The following is a 19088-nucleotide window of genomic DNA, read 5'->3' as shown; positions in this document are numbered from 1 at the left end:
AAAGGGATCTGAAATATAAATGAAATGATAAATACACAGATAACATTATTTTACTCATAGTTGCATTTTACTGCGCATTACTCTACTAAATACATTTTCCTGTATTTACACTTACATTTTGCACATTTTGCTGTACATAACTTTACTACTTTACTACATATACTTTACTTTACACAATCACTAGACTCGTACACGTACTTCACTTTCATATACTTGTGTACTACATAAATACATTTATTTTACGGCAACTACTACGCGCCTTACTCTGAAATACATACAACATATGTTTACATCACAACAATACACATACTTTTACTTAACAGTTTCCGTATGAGCAAATACTCATTATCACACATTACTTCGAAATACTTCCAAATTACTCACGGAAAATATAAAACAAGATTATCTGGCCATTTTAGGAATAAAATACGGCATTAAATCCGTTTCATTAAAATAAAAACAAACTTACCCAGAATAGTTGGACTCTGGTCAGAAATACTTATACATTACATGTAGGATGAAATGAGGGAGCTGGTAGAAAACGTCCGCTCTCTCCAATTGCTACGCCCAGACTGAATTCTTAAATGCACGGGATTAGAACCCGCCTAGTAAAACCGGCTGAGTGAGCTTTAAACTATGGAAAGCAACTCAAACAATAAATTAGTAACATTATAAACGTAGCACAAAATGTATGGAAAGTAATTAGGGACGTAAATTGTGACATACCTCCCCCCTTTAATTAAAAAAAATATATATTTTTTAACCACAACAATTTATGTACATGAACTATGTTTTTACGTATTTATTTTTTTTAGATAAAAACAAGATAAAACTGTTCATTTCCTCATTTTATTTACACTGAAACACTCACTTCTACTCTTACTCACGTCTGACGACTTAAATAGTCCGCTCCAGCATTGTCTTTTCCTCTAATTGCAATAATGCGGAATCGATATGGCTGTAACAGCAATGCCCAGCGTATCAATCTAGAATTTACTAACTTTGTTTTGTTCAGATACATGAGAGGATGATGCTCAGTCTCTAAGATGAACTCTTTTCCATAAAGATATCTATGAAACTTTTGCACTGACCATATGATGACCAGACATTCCTTCTCGATGGTTGAGTAATGTTCCTCACTTGTCTTGAGTTTGCGACTAGCGTAAGCCACTGGGAGTTTGAGATCACCTTCTTCCTGTAGAAGCACTGCTCCGAGTCCTCTATCCGATGCGTCTGTCTGCACTATAAAAACCTTAGAAAGATCTGGCAATTTCAAAATCGGAGATGTGGTAATTGAGGATTTTAAAGTTTGAAAAGCTAGCTCTTGAGCTTCCGTCCACTGAAGTTTGCTTGGTGAGAACTTCCGGGTGAGATCTGTTAAAGGAAGTGCACTTTGAGCAAAATTCGGAATAAATTTTCTATAGAAATTTACCAATCCTAGAAAAGACCGTAACTGTTTTTTTCGTTGCAGAATGATTTGCCTCTCGAATAGCTTTCACTTTGTCGGGATGAGGGTGCAGTTTGTTGTCTCCCATAATATGTCCTAGACATTCAAGCTTTGAATACGCCAATGAACACTTCGTTGGCCTTGCTGTGAGATTTGCTGAACGTAGACGCTGTAACACCTCAGAAAGCACAGACATATGATGATCAAAAGTATCAGTAAAGATCAAAATATCATCGATGAAATTGTCCACATTTGATACATTTTGCAACACATCACGCATGAGATGAGAAAAAGTTGCTGGTGCTGTGACCAACCCAAAAGGCATTTTAGCGAACTGGAAAAGACCTAAAGGAGTCTGAAAAGCTGTCAAAGGACGGGCAGAATGAGTCAATGGAACCTGCCAATACCCTTTAGACAAATCTAACCGAGAAAAATACTTATGACCTGATAGTTTAGCAAACATTGCATCGACATCTGGCATTGGTTCAGCGTCAAACACAGTGATACGATTGAGAGCCCTAAAATCAACACAAAAGCGATAAGTGTTGTCTTTCTTGGTTACAAGGACTATTGGGGATGAATCAGGACTATCTGAAGGTTCTATGACCCCAAATTCTAGCATCTTGCTCACCTCATCTTTGACAGTGTCCATCATAGCAAACGGGATCTGTCTTGGACTTACTCTTACAGGTCTATCTGTCGTCGTTCGTATCTCATGTTCGAGTACATGCGTATGCCCTGGTACGTCTGACAAAACATCACTATACCTGTACAGAAGTTCTTTCATTTTCTGCTTTTCCTCTCTACTAAGCTCTGGATTTACATCTACATCAACGTGCGTTTCTCGAGACTGAACTTCCAAGAAATCTGTTTCTTGACTACACTCAACATCTGAGTCATCAATCTGTTCTGAATCTACAACTGACATAACACAATCCACAACTGGTTCACATCTTTCTACATATTTCTTCAACATGTTTGCATGATAGGTCTTTACTTTGCCCTTTACTTCTAACTGATAGTCTACTTTACCTAATCTTTTAACTATTTGGTATGGACCTTGCCATTGCATCAGGAGCTTGTTACTATCAGATGGCAAAAGAATCAAAACTTTCTCACCTGGTTTCATATTCCGCACTCTAGCCTTCTTGTCAAAGTACACTTTATGTCTATGTGTTGCTTTCTTCAGATTCTCCTGCGCTAACTCCCATGTTGATTCTAACCGCTCTCGGAGATCTAAAACGTATTGGTATGTAGACTTTACCTGCTGATCTTGGATTTCCTTTGTCCACAATTCTTTCAGAATTGTCATTGGTCCCCGAACAGTACGGCCATACAATAACTCAAAGGGAGCAAACCCGAGGCTTTCTTGGGGAACCTCACGATATGCAAAAAGCACAGTGGGTAAATATTTATCCCAATCTTTCAGTCTATCTATACACATACGCTTCGGCATTTGTTTGAGTGTACCGTTGAAACGCTCCACTAGCCCGTTACACATAGGGTGATATGGCGTAGTGGTCAGCTGTTTCAATGAAATGAGCCTACTTACCTCCTTCATAAGCCCTGAAGTAAACTGACTTCCCATGTCTGTCAAGATTTCCTCTGGTATGCCTGTATAAGAAAACATTTCGAGAAGAGCTTCAGCTACCCGTTCGGTATCTATTCCAGGAAGAGCCTTGGCTTGTGGAAACCTTGTAGCGTAATCTTCTAACGTTAAAATAAAGCGATTACCTTTATCAGTAGGAGGATGTAATGGACACACAATGTCGATTGCAACTCTTTTGAAAGGTACATCTATCAAAGGCATGCTATCTAACGGAACTTTACTCACCTTTCCTTTTGACACTGTCCTTTGACAGGTATCACAAGATTGACAGAACCGTTTGATCTCGGACTGCATACCTGGCCAAAAGAATTCTGACAAAATTCTAGAAATCGTTCTCTGTATTGCTAAGTGCCCTGACATAATTGATTCATGAGCCAACTTCATTACAATATGGCGAAACTTTGCAGGAACAATGAGCTGACAATAGGTTTTACCTCTATCTTTTTCTAATCCTTCATATTCACGGTATAGTAAACCTTTCCTTTCAATGCATTTTACTTTACCATCACGTGATGTTCGACCTTCTTTTGCATACTGACATGCTGTTTCTAGCGAAGGATCTGCTTGTTGTTCTCGCAGTATGTCCTCAGGACTGATTTCCTCTTTGACGATTTCAGGAACCTTGAGTGGTTGGTAGGCTTTCTGTTTGTCTTTTACCTGCTTTCGCGTCTCCACAGTAGACACAGTGTTTGGTTTCCATTCTGGATCTGGATCATGTGGTTTTCTTGCATTATCTACTTCACCTATGATCAAATCAAATACAGGGTTATCCATACACCAAACTTCATATTCACCAGATGTATAAGGAGAATCAATTATAACTTTTGCCACTGGGACCACTATCCTTGTACTATCTGCTAGAATACAAGTTTCTTGTTTACCTGTAAAGTGGTCATCTCTAACAAGACTTTTCCGTACTACAATGTTCCGACAACCAGAATCTCTAAGTAACGTTACTGGTTGACCATCAACGTAACCCGCTGAGAGTGGCATTGGTTTTTGCACAGAGTGACAAGCAGATGTTAAGACAGGTGTATGGTCACTTACTTGAGTATAAATTGATGGACTTTGGGTGCAGATAAGAGCAGCGCAATTCTTTGCAGTAGCCTGACAAGTGGCTTGTTTGTCTTCGTCGTCCTGCACATATACTGCTGCACTAGAATTTCTGTTTCTGAATTTGCATTGTGGTGCTATATGACCGTGTTTATTACAAATATAACACTTTCTCTCATTTACCTTGACTTCTGTTGTTGTTGAGGGTATCCTTCTTTTGGTTTCTCTGGTATTTTGTTTACTTCAACTGGTTTCCTCATGACTTTTGAACATAAGTTTATAGCACTTGTATTCCTTGCTTCCCTGAACTGATCGGCCAGTGTACACATCTCATCAGCTGTCTTTGGAACGTTTTGCTTAAGAAAGACTGACAATTCAAAATTACATACATGTAAAATTTGATCACGAAGCATAAGATCAACTAGAGATTCAAAAGTACAATCTATTTTCGACATTTCAATCCAACGAGTTAAATACGAAGAAAGTCTAACTGTGAACTGAGAAAATGTTTCTCCAACTTCAGGTCTGCATGAACGAAATTTTCGCTTGAAACCATCTTCGGTCATTTCGTACCTTCGAAGTAAATCTGCTTTGAGCTCATCGTAATCACTGACTTTTGCTGTAGACATGAGAGCATACACATCCAAAGCTCGTCCTTTCAACAGAGCACTTAAATGTGTAGACCACAACGATTTGTCCCAACCCATAGCGGTCGCATATCTCTCAAACCTTCTCAAATAGCTATCAATCTCATCTTTATTCTCTTCGAATGGAGGAATTTTGGGAAGATTGGGCTTAACCATTGCGTCAACAGCCTTACCTCTAGCAGTTCTCTCTGTCATTTCTAACTCGTGTTCCTCTTCTAACTCCTTCATTTTCATTTCGTAGTACAAACGTTCCATCATAAGTTGATGTTCTCTTTCATCTTTTTCTTTCTGACGAATTTCTGCTCTCTCTTCTCTCTGAAATTTCTGTTGATCACTAACATATTTTTTCAACTCATCATCTTTGTAACCTAGCCTTTCACCTGCAGCTATTAACTCTTGTACTGAATCCATATTAGACATTTTGTAAGACACAAATACTTTACTAACACATTGGTTTTGACACAAATACTGCAGTACTTCTTTGTAATCTACTAACTTTTTATTTCTACCACTTTTTTCAGCAATTGACTTTTCAGAATGGGCGACACAATTGTACTTTGTTTTATTTACTTTGATACAATTACCCTGACCAGTTTCCACACACTCTGAGGAAGTCCAACCAACACCCTTTTTACAGATCTGGATCCCAAATGACCAAATGACCGTGTCTCCTACAAAGACATACAAGACAGCCAAATAGATTAACAAATGTGCATACATTCATAAACAATGACAGAACACACAGCAAATTTTGATAAATATTGTACAAACTAATTCATCTGCTTTGTTTTAAAAGAAAACTTTTAAGTCAACATTCTGTTTCAGATTAGTTTTCAAGACACAATCATTTTTTTTTCAATTCACATAAAGTTTTGTTTTCAGAAACAGTAAAACTTGTTTAAGGAATTGTTGTATCACGTTCCTGGGTTTTAATCAGGACATCGTTGAGGAGTGTAGTAATTCTGTAGGTATCTGGTCTGCGGAGATATTTTCTCTTGGAGGATAACTTCAAAGATAGCTGATTTGAGTAGTTGTTCCCGTAGGATCCTAAGTCAGTTTAATAGAGATCTGATTTAAGTCTTGAAATCTTTGATTTGGTATCCTTAGAGACGTATCCCTGGATAGGTATCTCTCTGGTGTAGGTATCTTATACAAAATGATGTAAGATTACTGGATAGGTATCTTTGTATAGATATTGCTGGATCCTTGAAGAAGTATTTCTGGATAGGCACTGCAGCATCCCACTTCTGACACCATTTGTCGCCGGGTGGCGTTGCGGCTCCAAAATAATAACGTTCAATAGGTTTACGTAGCTTTTATTCAGGTGATAATTTACAGATAAATTGCCAATTCTTCAACAGACTTGAGATTAAGGTACAAAAAAGGGATCCAGAATAGTTGGACTCTGGTCAGAAATACTTATACATTACATGTAGGATGAAATGAGGGAGCTGGTAGAAAACGTCCGCTCTCTCCAATTGCTACGCCCAGACTGAATTCTTAAATGCACGGGATTAGAACCCGCCTAGTAAAACCGGCTGAGTGAGCTTTAAACTATGGAAAGCAACTCAAACAATAAATTAGTAACATTATAAACGTAGCACAAAATGTATGGAAAGTAATTAGGGACGTAAATTGTGACACACTTCCGGTACCGATTTATCGGCTATTTTGTAATTTTTTACGACCTATTTTGTGCAGAGCTGATCTCGGAAACTATCAGAGATATGACTATGAAATGTTCAGGATAGGTAGTCTATAGTTTGAAGTTGTGCACTATTATGTTGTTTTACGCCAGTGGTGCCATTTCTTGGAGCTCGTCTAGGCACGAAAATTGGGTTCAAATTTTTAATCAAAATTTTTGTACGTTTTGATCGGTATCTATCAGTTGATATTTTGTTAAGACATATATAAAAAAAGTGATTGAGAATCAAAAGTTCTTTCCAACAAAATCAAGAAAGAGGGACTGGCCCCTTATTTTAGGGGCCAAGACACTCGTAAACTCTATAACGAATAACTTATAAATGATAAAGATTTTGTAATGCATTAAAGAAGCAAAGTTGTTGATAGTATCAATATCTATCAGAAAAAATAATTGCCAAGCCCATTCATTACGTAATTAGGGATTTTTAGGGGCCAAAGTACTTTAACTTTGACGCAATTTATCTACAGAAGGAGACATATTTTGTTAGGCATTGTAGAAGAGAAAATGTTTGCATTTATGATTCTAATCGATTCCATTAATAAAGACACCAATGTATGTCCCCACTAAGGATCTAGAAGGCTGGCCCCTAAAATATTCAATCATTTGTATCTCAAAAATGATCAACAATTTTAAGTAGGCGTAAGAACATTAAATGTTTGTATTTTTAAGACCGTTCCAACAGAATCAAGGAAAAGGGGCTGGCCCCTTTATTTAGGGGCCAAGACACTCGTAAACTCTATTACAAATAACTTAAAAACGATAAAGACTTTGTACTGCATTATAGAAGCAAAGTTGTTGATCGTAACAATATCTATCAGGTAAAATCATTGCCACTCCCATTTAATACGTAATTAGGGATTTCTAGGGGCCAAAGTACTTTTTGATGCATTTATCTTGAGAAGGAGACATAACCTGTTAAACACTGTACAAGAGAAAATGTCTGCATTGATGGTTCTTATCGATTCCACTAATCAAAAGACCAATGTTTGTCCCCATTAAGGATTTAGAGGGCTGGCCCCTAAAATATTCAATCATTATTATCTGAAAAATGAACAACAATTTTAAATAGGCGTAAGAACAAAAAATGTCGGTATTCTTGAGAACTTTCGAATGAATTCAAGATAAAGGGACTGTCCCCTTCAATTAGGGGTCAAGCCACTCGTAAAGTATTTTACACATACCTTAAAAACGATCAAGATTTTGTAATATATTATAGAAACAAAGGTGTTGATCGTAACAATATCAGTTAGTGAAACTCATTGCCACACCCATTGATGACGTCATTAGGGATCTTAAATCTTTAATGTGCTGTGTGTGAAAAAGCAAAACACTTTGTAAAGCATTTTAAAGGATATTGACAATCGTAAACATTATCTAAAAGGGAGTGGCTGAGGGGGAATTCTGAAATTTCATTGATATTTAATCGTATTGTTTAAAAATTGAACGGCAGACCTACTCGTTACTCGTAACGAGATCATATCTAGTATCATATATATTTACTTGCTGTATTTAAGTATATTATAGAAGAAATAATCGTAATTTTTAAACTTTGAAATCGTATCTTAACATTATGAGTCGCTTTCTGTAAAAGGTATCCTTTAGAGGAAGACAGTCATTTTTGCTATTGCTTTGTGGTGTTAACCCAGATATGATATTTGGTCTATTTTATTCAAATGGCAACGAGTAGCATATTACACAATTGGTGCATGACTATCTCTCGAGTGTAATGATTCACATGCATTCTAACATGTAGCACCATCCAAACGTTTGGAGTTGCTTTATAGAAAATCATTTGTTCTACGTGAGGAATAGTTTGAAATCAGGAAGTACTTGCAATTACATGCCTGGTATGCAGTAAATAATTTTGTTATTTAGAAAAAGCAATAAAGTAGATTTAGGATTTTACATCCATTGTTAAAATTTGGTCTTGTTTTACGCATGGCTTGTTACAAAGTCCTTACTATAGAAGCTTTGGATATGGTTCTATGGGGGGATGCTATCCAGGATCATTCTTTAGCAGACGTTATATCAATGACAAATACAATTACGGACAACTGGAATCAGGTATATTTATTGTTTTGCATGCATATCTAAATTTTAGTAGTTTTAAACAATTTGAGCGCAAAAACGTTTAATCAAAACATTTTCTATATTTGATTTTATCTCTTCTGATAAAAGTTTACATTTTTTCGTTTAATTGCATCAATTTTTTAAATTTATCTTATACTCTGTTACAAGATATCCTCGATCCAGATTTTGCTTAATTACTCGATATTTAAACATACCTCAGGGTTTAAACGATGTTCATTAAAAGTATTAAATTTTCCAAGAGTTCTCCGTTGAATCATTCCTTTTAGTTTATCAGATTTCAAAACGGGGCTTAAAATTTGATGTTTTCGAGGATTATGTATTGGAGCAGACACATATGATAACGTTGAAAAATTGCGCAAGGTATTCTAATTGACTTCTGAATGAAGAAAAAATGTTAACATTCACACTATTAATCTCCGTAAGAAATCTATTTTCGTTTAAGTGAATTTTTTACGAGGAGAAATGATATTATGTGAATGAAGTTATCTCGGAATTTTCCCTTTCAACGATTTAAATTGCACTTTTTCTCAGGTTGTGTATTTTTATTAAAAATGGGCAAAATGTGCCGCATATATATATAAATATATATTTATATTGTGTATATATATAGCATCTACTGTGGTTTCATTAATATTCAAGGGTATCAATTTTCGTGGATAACGTGAAAATCACAGTTTCAAGAATATGTAAATTCGTGGACAATGACCCTATCAATACAAAATGTTAATAGAAATTGCATCTCAATGAACATTTAATTTCATTGATCAACTTAAAAACGAAATCCACGAAAATTGGTATTCAACCAATGTTGATGAAACCACAGTATATGTCTGAATGAATATATTTTTTTATGTCTCTGATTTTTTTATGCTATTAAAACGGTTTTTTTTCTTTCTGCTTATAGAAGCAAGCATGATTCAGCCAAATGAATGTTTGTTTTTCAAACAAAGTAATTCAATTTTTTTCTATATTTATTGAATGTGCTATTTACCAAAAACTGAAATTTGGTGAAACACCTAATCAAACAACTAAAATGTGTATAGGCTAGCGGTGTTATGAGACTTTTAAATGCTTATTAAGATCTTCCATTTTTAATGAAAGACCTTGTACTGATTATGACAGAAATTCTTTATCATTGTTATTCTTTTTCCATACTTTTTTTTAACCCAATGTATCTACCTCAATTCTCATTTAATTTCACTCACATTGTCAGTGTATATTGTAAATGTTACAGTTACTATGTTTCCTTAACACAACAGAATATGAAATTGCTACTTTCTCTTTTGAGTTATTTCCTTTTTTAAATATTCTAGGGTACTTCTTTCCGTACAAAGGATGAGACGGCCCTTAGCATGTGATTTTAAGTATATATCTTTTTACAAATACTTAGAACGTTGTCCTTCTAGATTTTTTTTTATTTTCCCTATTAGGCCACCTAGATAACTAAATTATAATGTTGTGAATATTGTTGAATTTTACAAGATAAATTGTTATTTGTTTCTGGTTTTGCGTAATATGAGAGTAAAAGCTAAACATAGAAGATAGTTCCCGCTTTAATTTGGCAAATAGACGATAATTCAATTGTTCGTAAAATTAAAACAAAGTCACAAAAACATTCTTCTTTCCCATTTGGGATGCTACAATTATCAAACTAATTTTTTTTGTTAAATGTTTCTTTAAGTTTAAGAAAAGAAACACGGTATTTTTTTTGGGGGGGGGGGGGGTATTTTTCTTCAATAATTTGTAAAACACTTATAGAACATGTTGTAGGGTAATTGGTTATAAAAACAAGTTGATAAAACAGGACTATCAACAGTCCCGCTTGAATTCATCTTTTCGTAAGTTCTATGGTCAATACAACGACCTTGTCAGCAAATACAATCTTCCACTGGGTCACATGCTGACTGACGATTTCATACTCATTGTTAAACCATAAATAATCACCTTATAGTCTAGGGACTTTCCGATTATTTTCCCGATTACGACAAAGAGCACACGGCAGGTGTGACCGGTCAGCAGAGGATGCTCACTACTCCTAGGCACCTGATCCTACCTCTATCTATTTGGAAGTCCGTGTTTCTCTGCTTTGAATTTGTATCTCATTTAATGGATTTTTGAGATGGTTCACGGTTTGTTATTGTCATTTTTTCTTTTCAACACATAATTTTGCATACTGGTTAAAACAGGTTACTGTAATATATATGTGTAATAAACATAAATGATACATCAATGTCGGTTCGGAAAGATATAAGATTTTCTGTTGACTGACTGACAGTTGTTTGTATGCGTACGCCGGTAGGTTGAGGCAACTCTGAGTTTAATGATGGTCGAAATTATTAATTCTTGCTAATGTGTAATATATTTTTAACTTTCAAAAAATCTTTTTGGCAACACTAGGGATTACAAAAGTAAAACAATACTCTCTTAGCATCTATTTAGTTCATTCCATATCAATCTTTTAATTTAGTCTTTTTTAATTCAATCGACAGAAAAGTAGGTGAAAGCCTTTGAACATAAATGAAAAACCACGCCTTTCAATCACACTTTCACTATATTTCGGGGGGGGGGGGGGGTAAGCTAACTTAAAGGTAGGAGTTCGAATAGTGTACCTGTTTTGAATGTTTTTGATAATTTCTATTTTGATTTCTACCTTTCATTCTAAAATGATTTTTTTGTATTTGTTTGAAATCAGTGTTATCCTTCTAGCTATTGTATCTACATAATTTTCCAACAACAACTGTTAGGATATACATTAAAGACACGGCGTTATTTGTCGAAAGCAGAACGGCAAATGGTCACAAATAAAAAGCACCGGCCATATTGAGATACATGTATGCACTTGGTATATTACAAACTAAAGTCTTTCACATATTGACAAATACATAGTCACCCTGCTTATGAAGTGACCAATGAAAAATCATTTCAGGAGGCCAGTCTACATGTACCTAAGAATGCTTCCACACAAGTTTTAGTTTTTAGGCAGATTGTTTTCTAAGAGATCGTTTTCTCTATATATATTAAACATTCAAATTTTCAGTGATAACCGAAAGTCTTTAGCTGCAGTGCCTTTTGAATATTCGAACGTCCGTCGTTTTTTGCGATTATCACCTGAAGGAAATTAACAACATGTTTTATTTGTTTTACAATTTATTTTTTTATTGACACACGTTAATTATGCAAAATATGAAATTGTTTTAAAATCGATCCACACATTCTCGAGATTTTACACTTTAAATTCTTGTAGCAAGAGTTCCCTGGCGTATTCGTAACAGTGGTGGACTTATGCTCATTCCCCGACTGCCGAATTTTGTTTTTTACTTTTTTAATTTACAATTTTATTTACGGTTTTATCTTTATGAATTTTTATAATTTCTGTTTTATATTTAACAAAAATCACAATGATAACGTTTTTCTTTCATTTTAAATATGTCTATTCTTAGAGCAGGTTAGATGGAATTTAGGAAGTGTTATAAAATTAAAGAAAAGAACAATTTTCCCGATAGCCTTTTTTACGGGGCATTCAAAGGGAAGAGCGTTTTTAGCTCGCAACAAGATCGTGTCTAGTAAAAATAGATTCCTTTCAGGTCGTCATCATCAGCATCATCAAATAATTTTCCATCTTTACTCTGTAGAAGAAGTAAGTACTTGAAATATACCATAATTTATTCACCCCTGCGAATGTGTTTGAAATGTTTTCTTTACCATTGCTGAGTATGCAATAAATCCAGAGGTGCTCGAATAAAAGTTCACAAGACTTCCCCGAGACTTATTCTGTTCCTGTGAAATTTCGAGCGGAAGTATAAGTGTTTGGATAATATTCTCAAAATACGTAAGTACTGGTCGTTTTTCATATCATATCCTACTTTGATTTATGTTAAAATACGAAAATCTATTAAGATTTACATCTAATTTCATAATCTAGCTTTTAATTAAATTAAACGATGATATCCATGACAGAGTTATCATTCGTGTTCAACCATCTACACGTGGTTGAAAATATAAACATTTGGTTGCTTAATAAAATCATAATCATGAATGATGCTTGTGGTGTGCAATATCATGCTTTAAAAAAGATTAGGTGTCTTTTTTGTATGAAAACTTGGTGTATCGAGCCATTATCAAGGAACATTCTGCATAAAATAGTATAGTCTGTTTCACTATTGATGTTATTACTAGGTCAGGCGCGGATCCAAAAATAATCCTTAGGGGGGGGGGGGGGGGGATCGCTACTAAACATGTTAGTTGTTGCAACAGCAGAAAAAACCTATTTTTTCTATTGTCATATTTATTTCTAGAACTCATTTTATCCACCAATTAATGAAGATAAAGTTTAAAATCAGTAAACGTCTAGATTTTATATGTGACTACAAGTACCTAGATTCTAGAAAATAGACTATGAACATGAGGCATGATTTTTACTGCGAAACTGAAAGGGTCAAATAAAACTACGTGGTCTAAAATTTGAATGACAATAACATTCGCAGGTTTGTTATTACAGCCTTTGGTTTTCAAATTCCCAGCTGTGCCATCATTATCACGACCAGGTAAACGATCATGTATTTCATATAGTTGCAGATGTTACCAGTTGTGTTAAAATCTCATATAAACTGCCGGATACCCGCTCCGGTTACACAAATACCTATAGACAGGACTTACAGGTAGAAAGCCTGTCATGTTTCGCTGATTCAATGTTTGAAAAGGCTGGACTATTAGTCTTTAACGTTGAAAAGACATTCCTTGTTATAACGCCATCTCTGCTGCACTTTTGTTTCAACATAAGCAACATTGCATTCAACTTAATTATTTATAAAACCCACTTAACAAATTGCAATTGCTTAATTAATCCACAAGTCTGCGAGTGTCTTCTTGTAAATGTACACCTTGCATACATGATTTTTCTTTACCCCTCTCTAGTGTTAAAGTTTCCTATTGTTTTGAACCAATATAGTGTGTATACGGTTTCTCCTCCTAATCAATGTAAAACAAAATGATTCCCTATAATTTCTGGATTTAGATATTACTGACTTTTGGATCTCGTCTGAAGAAGTAAGCAATCGGTTAAAAGTGGAGTCGTAAGGTCGATGAGGATGATATATATATATATATATATATATATATATATATATATATATATATATATATATATATCTATCAATTTGAGTACATGTAAACGGCACTAAGCCAAAAGTATATTATCATCTAGCCGATGAACAAATTGGTGTTACTTACCTTCCAATTAAAGATTCATCACAAAAACTCGTAAAAAGTTTTAATAAATTATATCATTTATATATAAATGTACATTAAAACACACTCATTGTCTTACATGTGTAATACAAAGTTTTTCAGTGCAGTAAAGAACCCAAACATAAAACGTCAGAGCAAAACTGAGAATAACATATGAAAATGAAAACATAGGATTTGAGACGTTCTAAGGTTGGTTTGTAAAATCACCTTTATTTAAGATTCAAAGACAAATTTATAATATTCAGTAGAATTGTAAGTTTACTGGTGGTTGAAATTTGAGTAAGTTAATATTCAGGTATATTTACATTTTCCAGTGTCTTTGCCTGTGATAACACTGCGTATTGATTTTGTACTATATAACCCATAATACAAATGACGCCAAATTGAGGCGCCAGCGGGGTTTGCTTATTTATATTTAAATACTTAATCGTGCGATGGCTTAAAATTATTTAAGTATAGGTAATAAGGAATCATTCTTTGAATATTATGAGGTGATAATTTCGGTCGGGGCGTGATCAAATCTATCACAAAGCCCTTCGGGCTTTATTGGATTTGATCACGCCCCGACCGAAATTATCACCTCATAATACTTAAAGATTGAATCCTTATTCCTTATATCACTCTACCTTACAAACATGGCACCCCTGGCCCTTTGTGACCTCGCTCCTTTGCTTGTAGCAAATTGAGTGCTACAAGTCCATTAATCCATACGTTCACATGTTACTTTTATATTCATACAGAGTCATTTTTTGACATTGAGTACAATAGACTAACATGTCTATTCTGTATCATGGAGTAAATGAAATTTTTAAAAAAATGATTATTCTTATATATCAGTAATATAAATAAGATACAATAATAAACAATTGAAACATGTAGTTTTTTAATGTTAACATGTACTTACAAATTGTCTACATCTATTTTTACACAGTTTGATTTTCTGTTATGTATTCACACATGTATTAATATATATATATATATATATATATATATATATATATATATATATATATATATATATATATATATATATGAAAGAAAATCACAACACCAAAAGAAAGAAAGAAAGAGAGAGAGAGAGAGAGAAAGGGAATTTCTACAATAAACATGCAATTGGCTTTTATATATTATGCATACATATTCATCGTCTGTACATAAAAATTAATTATGTATTGTAATAAAGACACAGGTTGTAATAAAAATAGTTTGTTTCTTTACATGTAATATCGTATTTTCTTTATTTTACCTGTGTTGTACTCAGCCACAAAAAGGTTGTCTCTGGAGTCCACACATAAACCACAGGGCTCGACTAAATCACAGTTGTCAATGAAGCGGAGAAACTGTCCCTCCTGACCCAGGATATGGATACAGTTGTTCCAATAGTCTGTTGTCAGGATCCGACCCTGGCTATCTGTTGTGATGCCGAGTGGACCAAATGATTTCTTGGTTGTAGAGGGAGGACCAGTGTAGGTAAACATGAGTTTTCCGGCCTTACTAACCACCACTACTGCACTGGCTCCCCAGTCTGATACACAGATATCTAGGTTTCTGTTTTCACTGATGAATTTAGTATTAAATAATCCACCAGACGAATAGAGGGCTTTTCTTTTGTCATCAAACTGAATACTTTGTTTCTCTTTGGAGCCAGAGTAACGCACAACTTTTGTTTGTACATTATTATCACTGTCCATGACAACCAGGAATTCCCCAGAGGAGGTAAAACAGACACTGCGAGGTCTCCATCGCTGTAGTGTGATCACTGTTTGTATATGTGTGTTCTTCACTATATTCACAGTTCTATCATTCTTATCAGTATAAACGAGATCCCCACTCCTCGTAACTGCTATATCTCGTGGTACGTTCCATGACTTAGTTTTGATGGATTTCACTTGCTCCCCACAGAGTTTGTAGAGTTTCATCATATTGTCACTACCACGCGTCCAGATCTCTGTATCATTTAGATACGTCACATCGTAAAGATTGTCATACAATGTGTCTATAGCTGTGATGACCTTGGGTTCATTCATAAATGACCAATCTGAAGGAGCGGACTCGTTTTCTTTGGGAGGCATGCTGTAGTCTTGTTCCTCTGCTGTAAAAGATAATGCTGACAGAGAACCAAAAAGTTCAGTAAGCTGATTTGTGATGATTTTTTTAGGCTGAAAGTTTGGTAAGGACACTTTGAGTTTAGGAGGCAGTCTTCTGAATTTAGTGTTCCTGGATTTGTATTCAGAGACAAGGCACACATCTTTGGAGTTTAGCATCTTCTTCAGTTCAGCAATGTTCTGTGTGATTTCAAAAATGGTGCGTGTGATTTCATCTTCCTGTTTATTCAGGACGACAAGATGTTTGGATTCCATATACTCCGCGTTATATTTCAGGTTTGTGATAATGGTGTCTATTTCTCTGTGCCAGACTTCTCCTTGTTTGTCAATTGCTGTTGTCAATTTCCGGGAGTTTTTACTCAGATCAGCCTTCTGCACTGGGATATTAGATGCAATTTCTTTATATATAGGATAAATGATTTTTTCTAATTCTTGCAATTCTCTCTGTAGATCTTTTTTCTTGCTTTCTATTTTTTTCAAAATCTCAATTTGTTTATGCCAAAAATGTTTTTCAGAAGAAACACATTGTACACAAATAGGAATGTCACATTGTTCACAGTGGAGTTTACATCGTTTAATGGGGTGTTTCTTACACTTTGGATAGTCCAGAGTGGTTAAATATTGTTTAAATGGCACCACCTTATGAACTTTGGAAGAATCGGATGAATGTTTCTCTACACAGTCTTTACACAAATGTATATGACAAATTTTACAGTACATGGTGGTCTCAGACGTTTCACAAAGGATGCAGCGTGCAAGATCTTGGAGGCTGTACAGGGGGTCCATGGTCTGTAAACACCTTTAAAGGGACTAAATTAATCTGGAAAGGAAAGTTCAATACAAAAATATGACGCATTATTTATACAAGTGTAGACAATCAGATATCGCCTTGGTTAGATAACAATTGTTTTTTATAATTTCAGGGATTCCATAATACATGTATACATTACCATACATCTCTTAATACTTCATATGTTTAAATATACTATGGATAAAAGAAGTTCCTATTTTTGTTATATTCTGAAATATATAAACAATGAAGTCAGTAATAAAACCTTACCTTACCTTTTGTAAATTACAAAGCTACAAAATTCAACATGGCGGGCTTTATGTATTTTTGTTCCTGGTCCTGCTACTTGTGCATGATCACGTGATTTATGTATCAATTATAAGCTTGTATTACGATTTCGACAGAAATAGAATTCAAAGTCCTGAAATTAGGTCAGCCTCTGTTAAATGTAGTTAAATTCAGCATATTAAACATGCAAAGGTTATTTTTTAAGCTTATATGAGTCTGAGGGAAGATATAAATTACCATGTCTTTGTTATCCTATTACTGAAAGTAATCTATTACTTTGTACTATGAATCATCAGATGAGGCAAAGGTTAGTCTTTAAAGATATCTGTAGAAGTTTATAACTGTTGAAATCAGTTATATTTACATTCACCAAGTATGATTTCTATTTCTCACGGAAATTTATTGTTAGCTCTGTAGGAAATCACAGGATTGAAACCTACACGATTGGTCTAAACTTTTTCCAAACTAACAAAAATCAGATGTGCGCGAAATAATTATGATGATGTCATACTCAAATTCCCTTAGAATAGATTTTGACCGTTTTTTTACTGTTAATTTTTCTTACTTAAGATCAGTTTATTAATTTGTTAAAAGAAAGATCTTAAAATAAACGATAAAATCGCATACCCTCTTTAAATAAAAGACCGGAACCATCAAGAATTTTCCCCATTGAAATAAAAATAATTATGATATGGAATTTCTCTCAAAATGACACTTACTGGGGACTATAAACCGAACAACATGTTTTCTGATGGGATAAAAATAAGAAGTAAAGGGGGAGAGTCTATGCTCTGTGTCATAACACCGGTACAGTCTTGTCAAAATGATGACATTTTTTGGGTCTACTATGACAATATCTGCAGTTAGATCTTTGTTAGCTTTTTCTATAGAGGTGGAAATTTCACTAAAACCTCGGTCATAACTGGCCGTACGTGTTGGTGAACGTACCTGTGCTACGGGTTTGCCGGTCGTGGCTCCCGTGGCCTCCGTGGCTGATTGTAGCGTTAAAATTGTGTTATGGAGAGTGCAATTTAAGATGGACGGTCGTTGACGTGCTAGTCGTAGGTGCCACGTACAATGTTGCTTAATTGTAGACGGATTGCCATTCGCAACGTACGATGCCCGTTGGAATCTTACTTTCGTCTTACAATTATCGTGCAACAAACGCACACAGAAAAAGCCCCTTTCACAATTGGCGCACGAGCACTTTACAACACTTTGCGATCGGAATTTTTTTGATTCGCATAAGCTCTCTCATACGTTGCACGAGCTCTCGCATTCGTTTCATCCGTTTTAGTGCTCGCATCAAGACTCATCAAAACAGTAGACAGTGATGCACGATTTTTAAAGGTCGTAAAATGAATCGCTGCTGTATATACGTGTGTTTTGCGACCATGAGACTGTTGCTCAACATGTCTCACGTATTCCAAAAAGTGGTGGAAGCAAAAACTCGGGACAGAGTATAGAACCTTTGTGAAAATTACTAACCTCGCTTTTTCAACTTCACTGCTACCACAAGCACCCTTTTGTTGTTTCTTCCTTTCATTAAAACAAAATGTGATACATATCTCTTTGGCATATTGGTTTCAATTTTAAAAACAAAATTCCCTCATAATAAGTTGATACACTGAACATACACAGACATGTATCAATACGTCCTTCTCTTTTAGTGATGTATGTCAGAAAATAACTGATCCAGTCCCATGTCTTTGATTTGCATTAAATTCCTTTCTTTGGAAAATTCATCCCCAGAATGTTAATCTCTTTGTTTGTTCCATTTACCCATTGGATGCTGAACTCTACGATTTAATCTCAATGGTCAACTCTACGATTTAATCTCAATAATCAATGTCAATTTTTTCATTACAATGTTTTTAACAATTGATAAGTAAAGAGCAAAACTGAGTAAGATTTCTAGTATAAAAGGGGTTTCAATTCAACATTTTTTAGATTCACGGAATAAAAACCTGCCAACTTATAAAACTTTTACTCTTTTACCCTGCAGCACAATGATTTCACAGACCACTACCATGTACAGTCATAGTAAATACTATTGCACGAATTAATAAATATACCACTAGAACATCAACGTCATATTATTAACAC

At 34.8% G+C, this 19088-nt stretch overlaps 1 protein-coding gene across 1 annotated transcript; it reads right to left on the bottom strand.

Moving 5' to 3' along the window:
- Positions 1–14875: 14875 nt before the first annotated feature.
- LOC128179450 (zinc finger protein RFP-like) lies at positions 14876–16690 on the bottom strand. Its single transcript, XM_052846880.1, has one exon. The coding sequence runs from the start codon at positions 16688–16690 to the stop codon at positions 15014–15016; it is 1677 nt and encodes a 558-aa protein (XP_052702840.1). The 3' UTR covers positions 14876–15013.
- Positions 16691–19088: the final 2398 nt, after the last annotated feature.

Source organism: Crassostrea angulata, chromosome 4 (assembly GCF_025612915.1).
Source record: "Crassostrea angulata isolate pt1a10 chromosome 4, ASM2561291v2, whole genome shotgun sequence".
Taxonomy (NCBI): domain Eukaryota; kingdom Metazoa; phylum Mollusca; class Bivalvia; order Ostreida; family Ostreidae; genus Magallana; species Magallana angulata.
The sequence above is the reverse complement of the archived record's forward strand: the minus strand, read 5'-3'. Positions and strand labels throughout refer to the sequence as shown.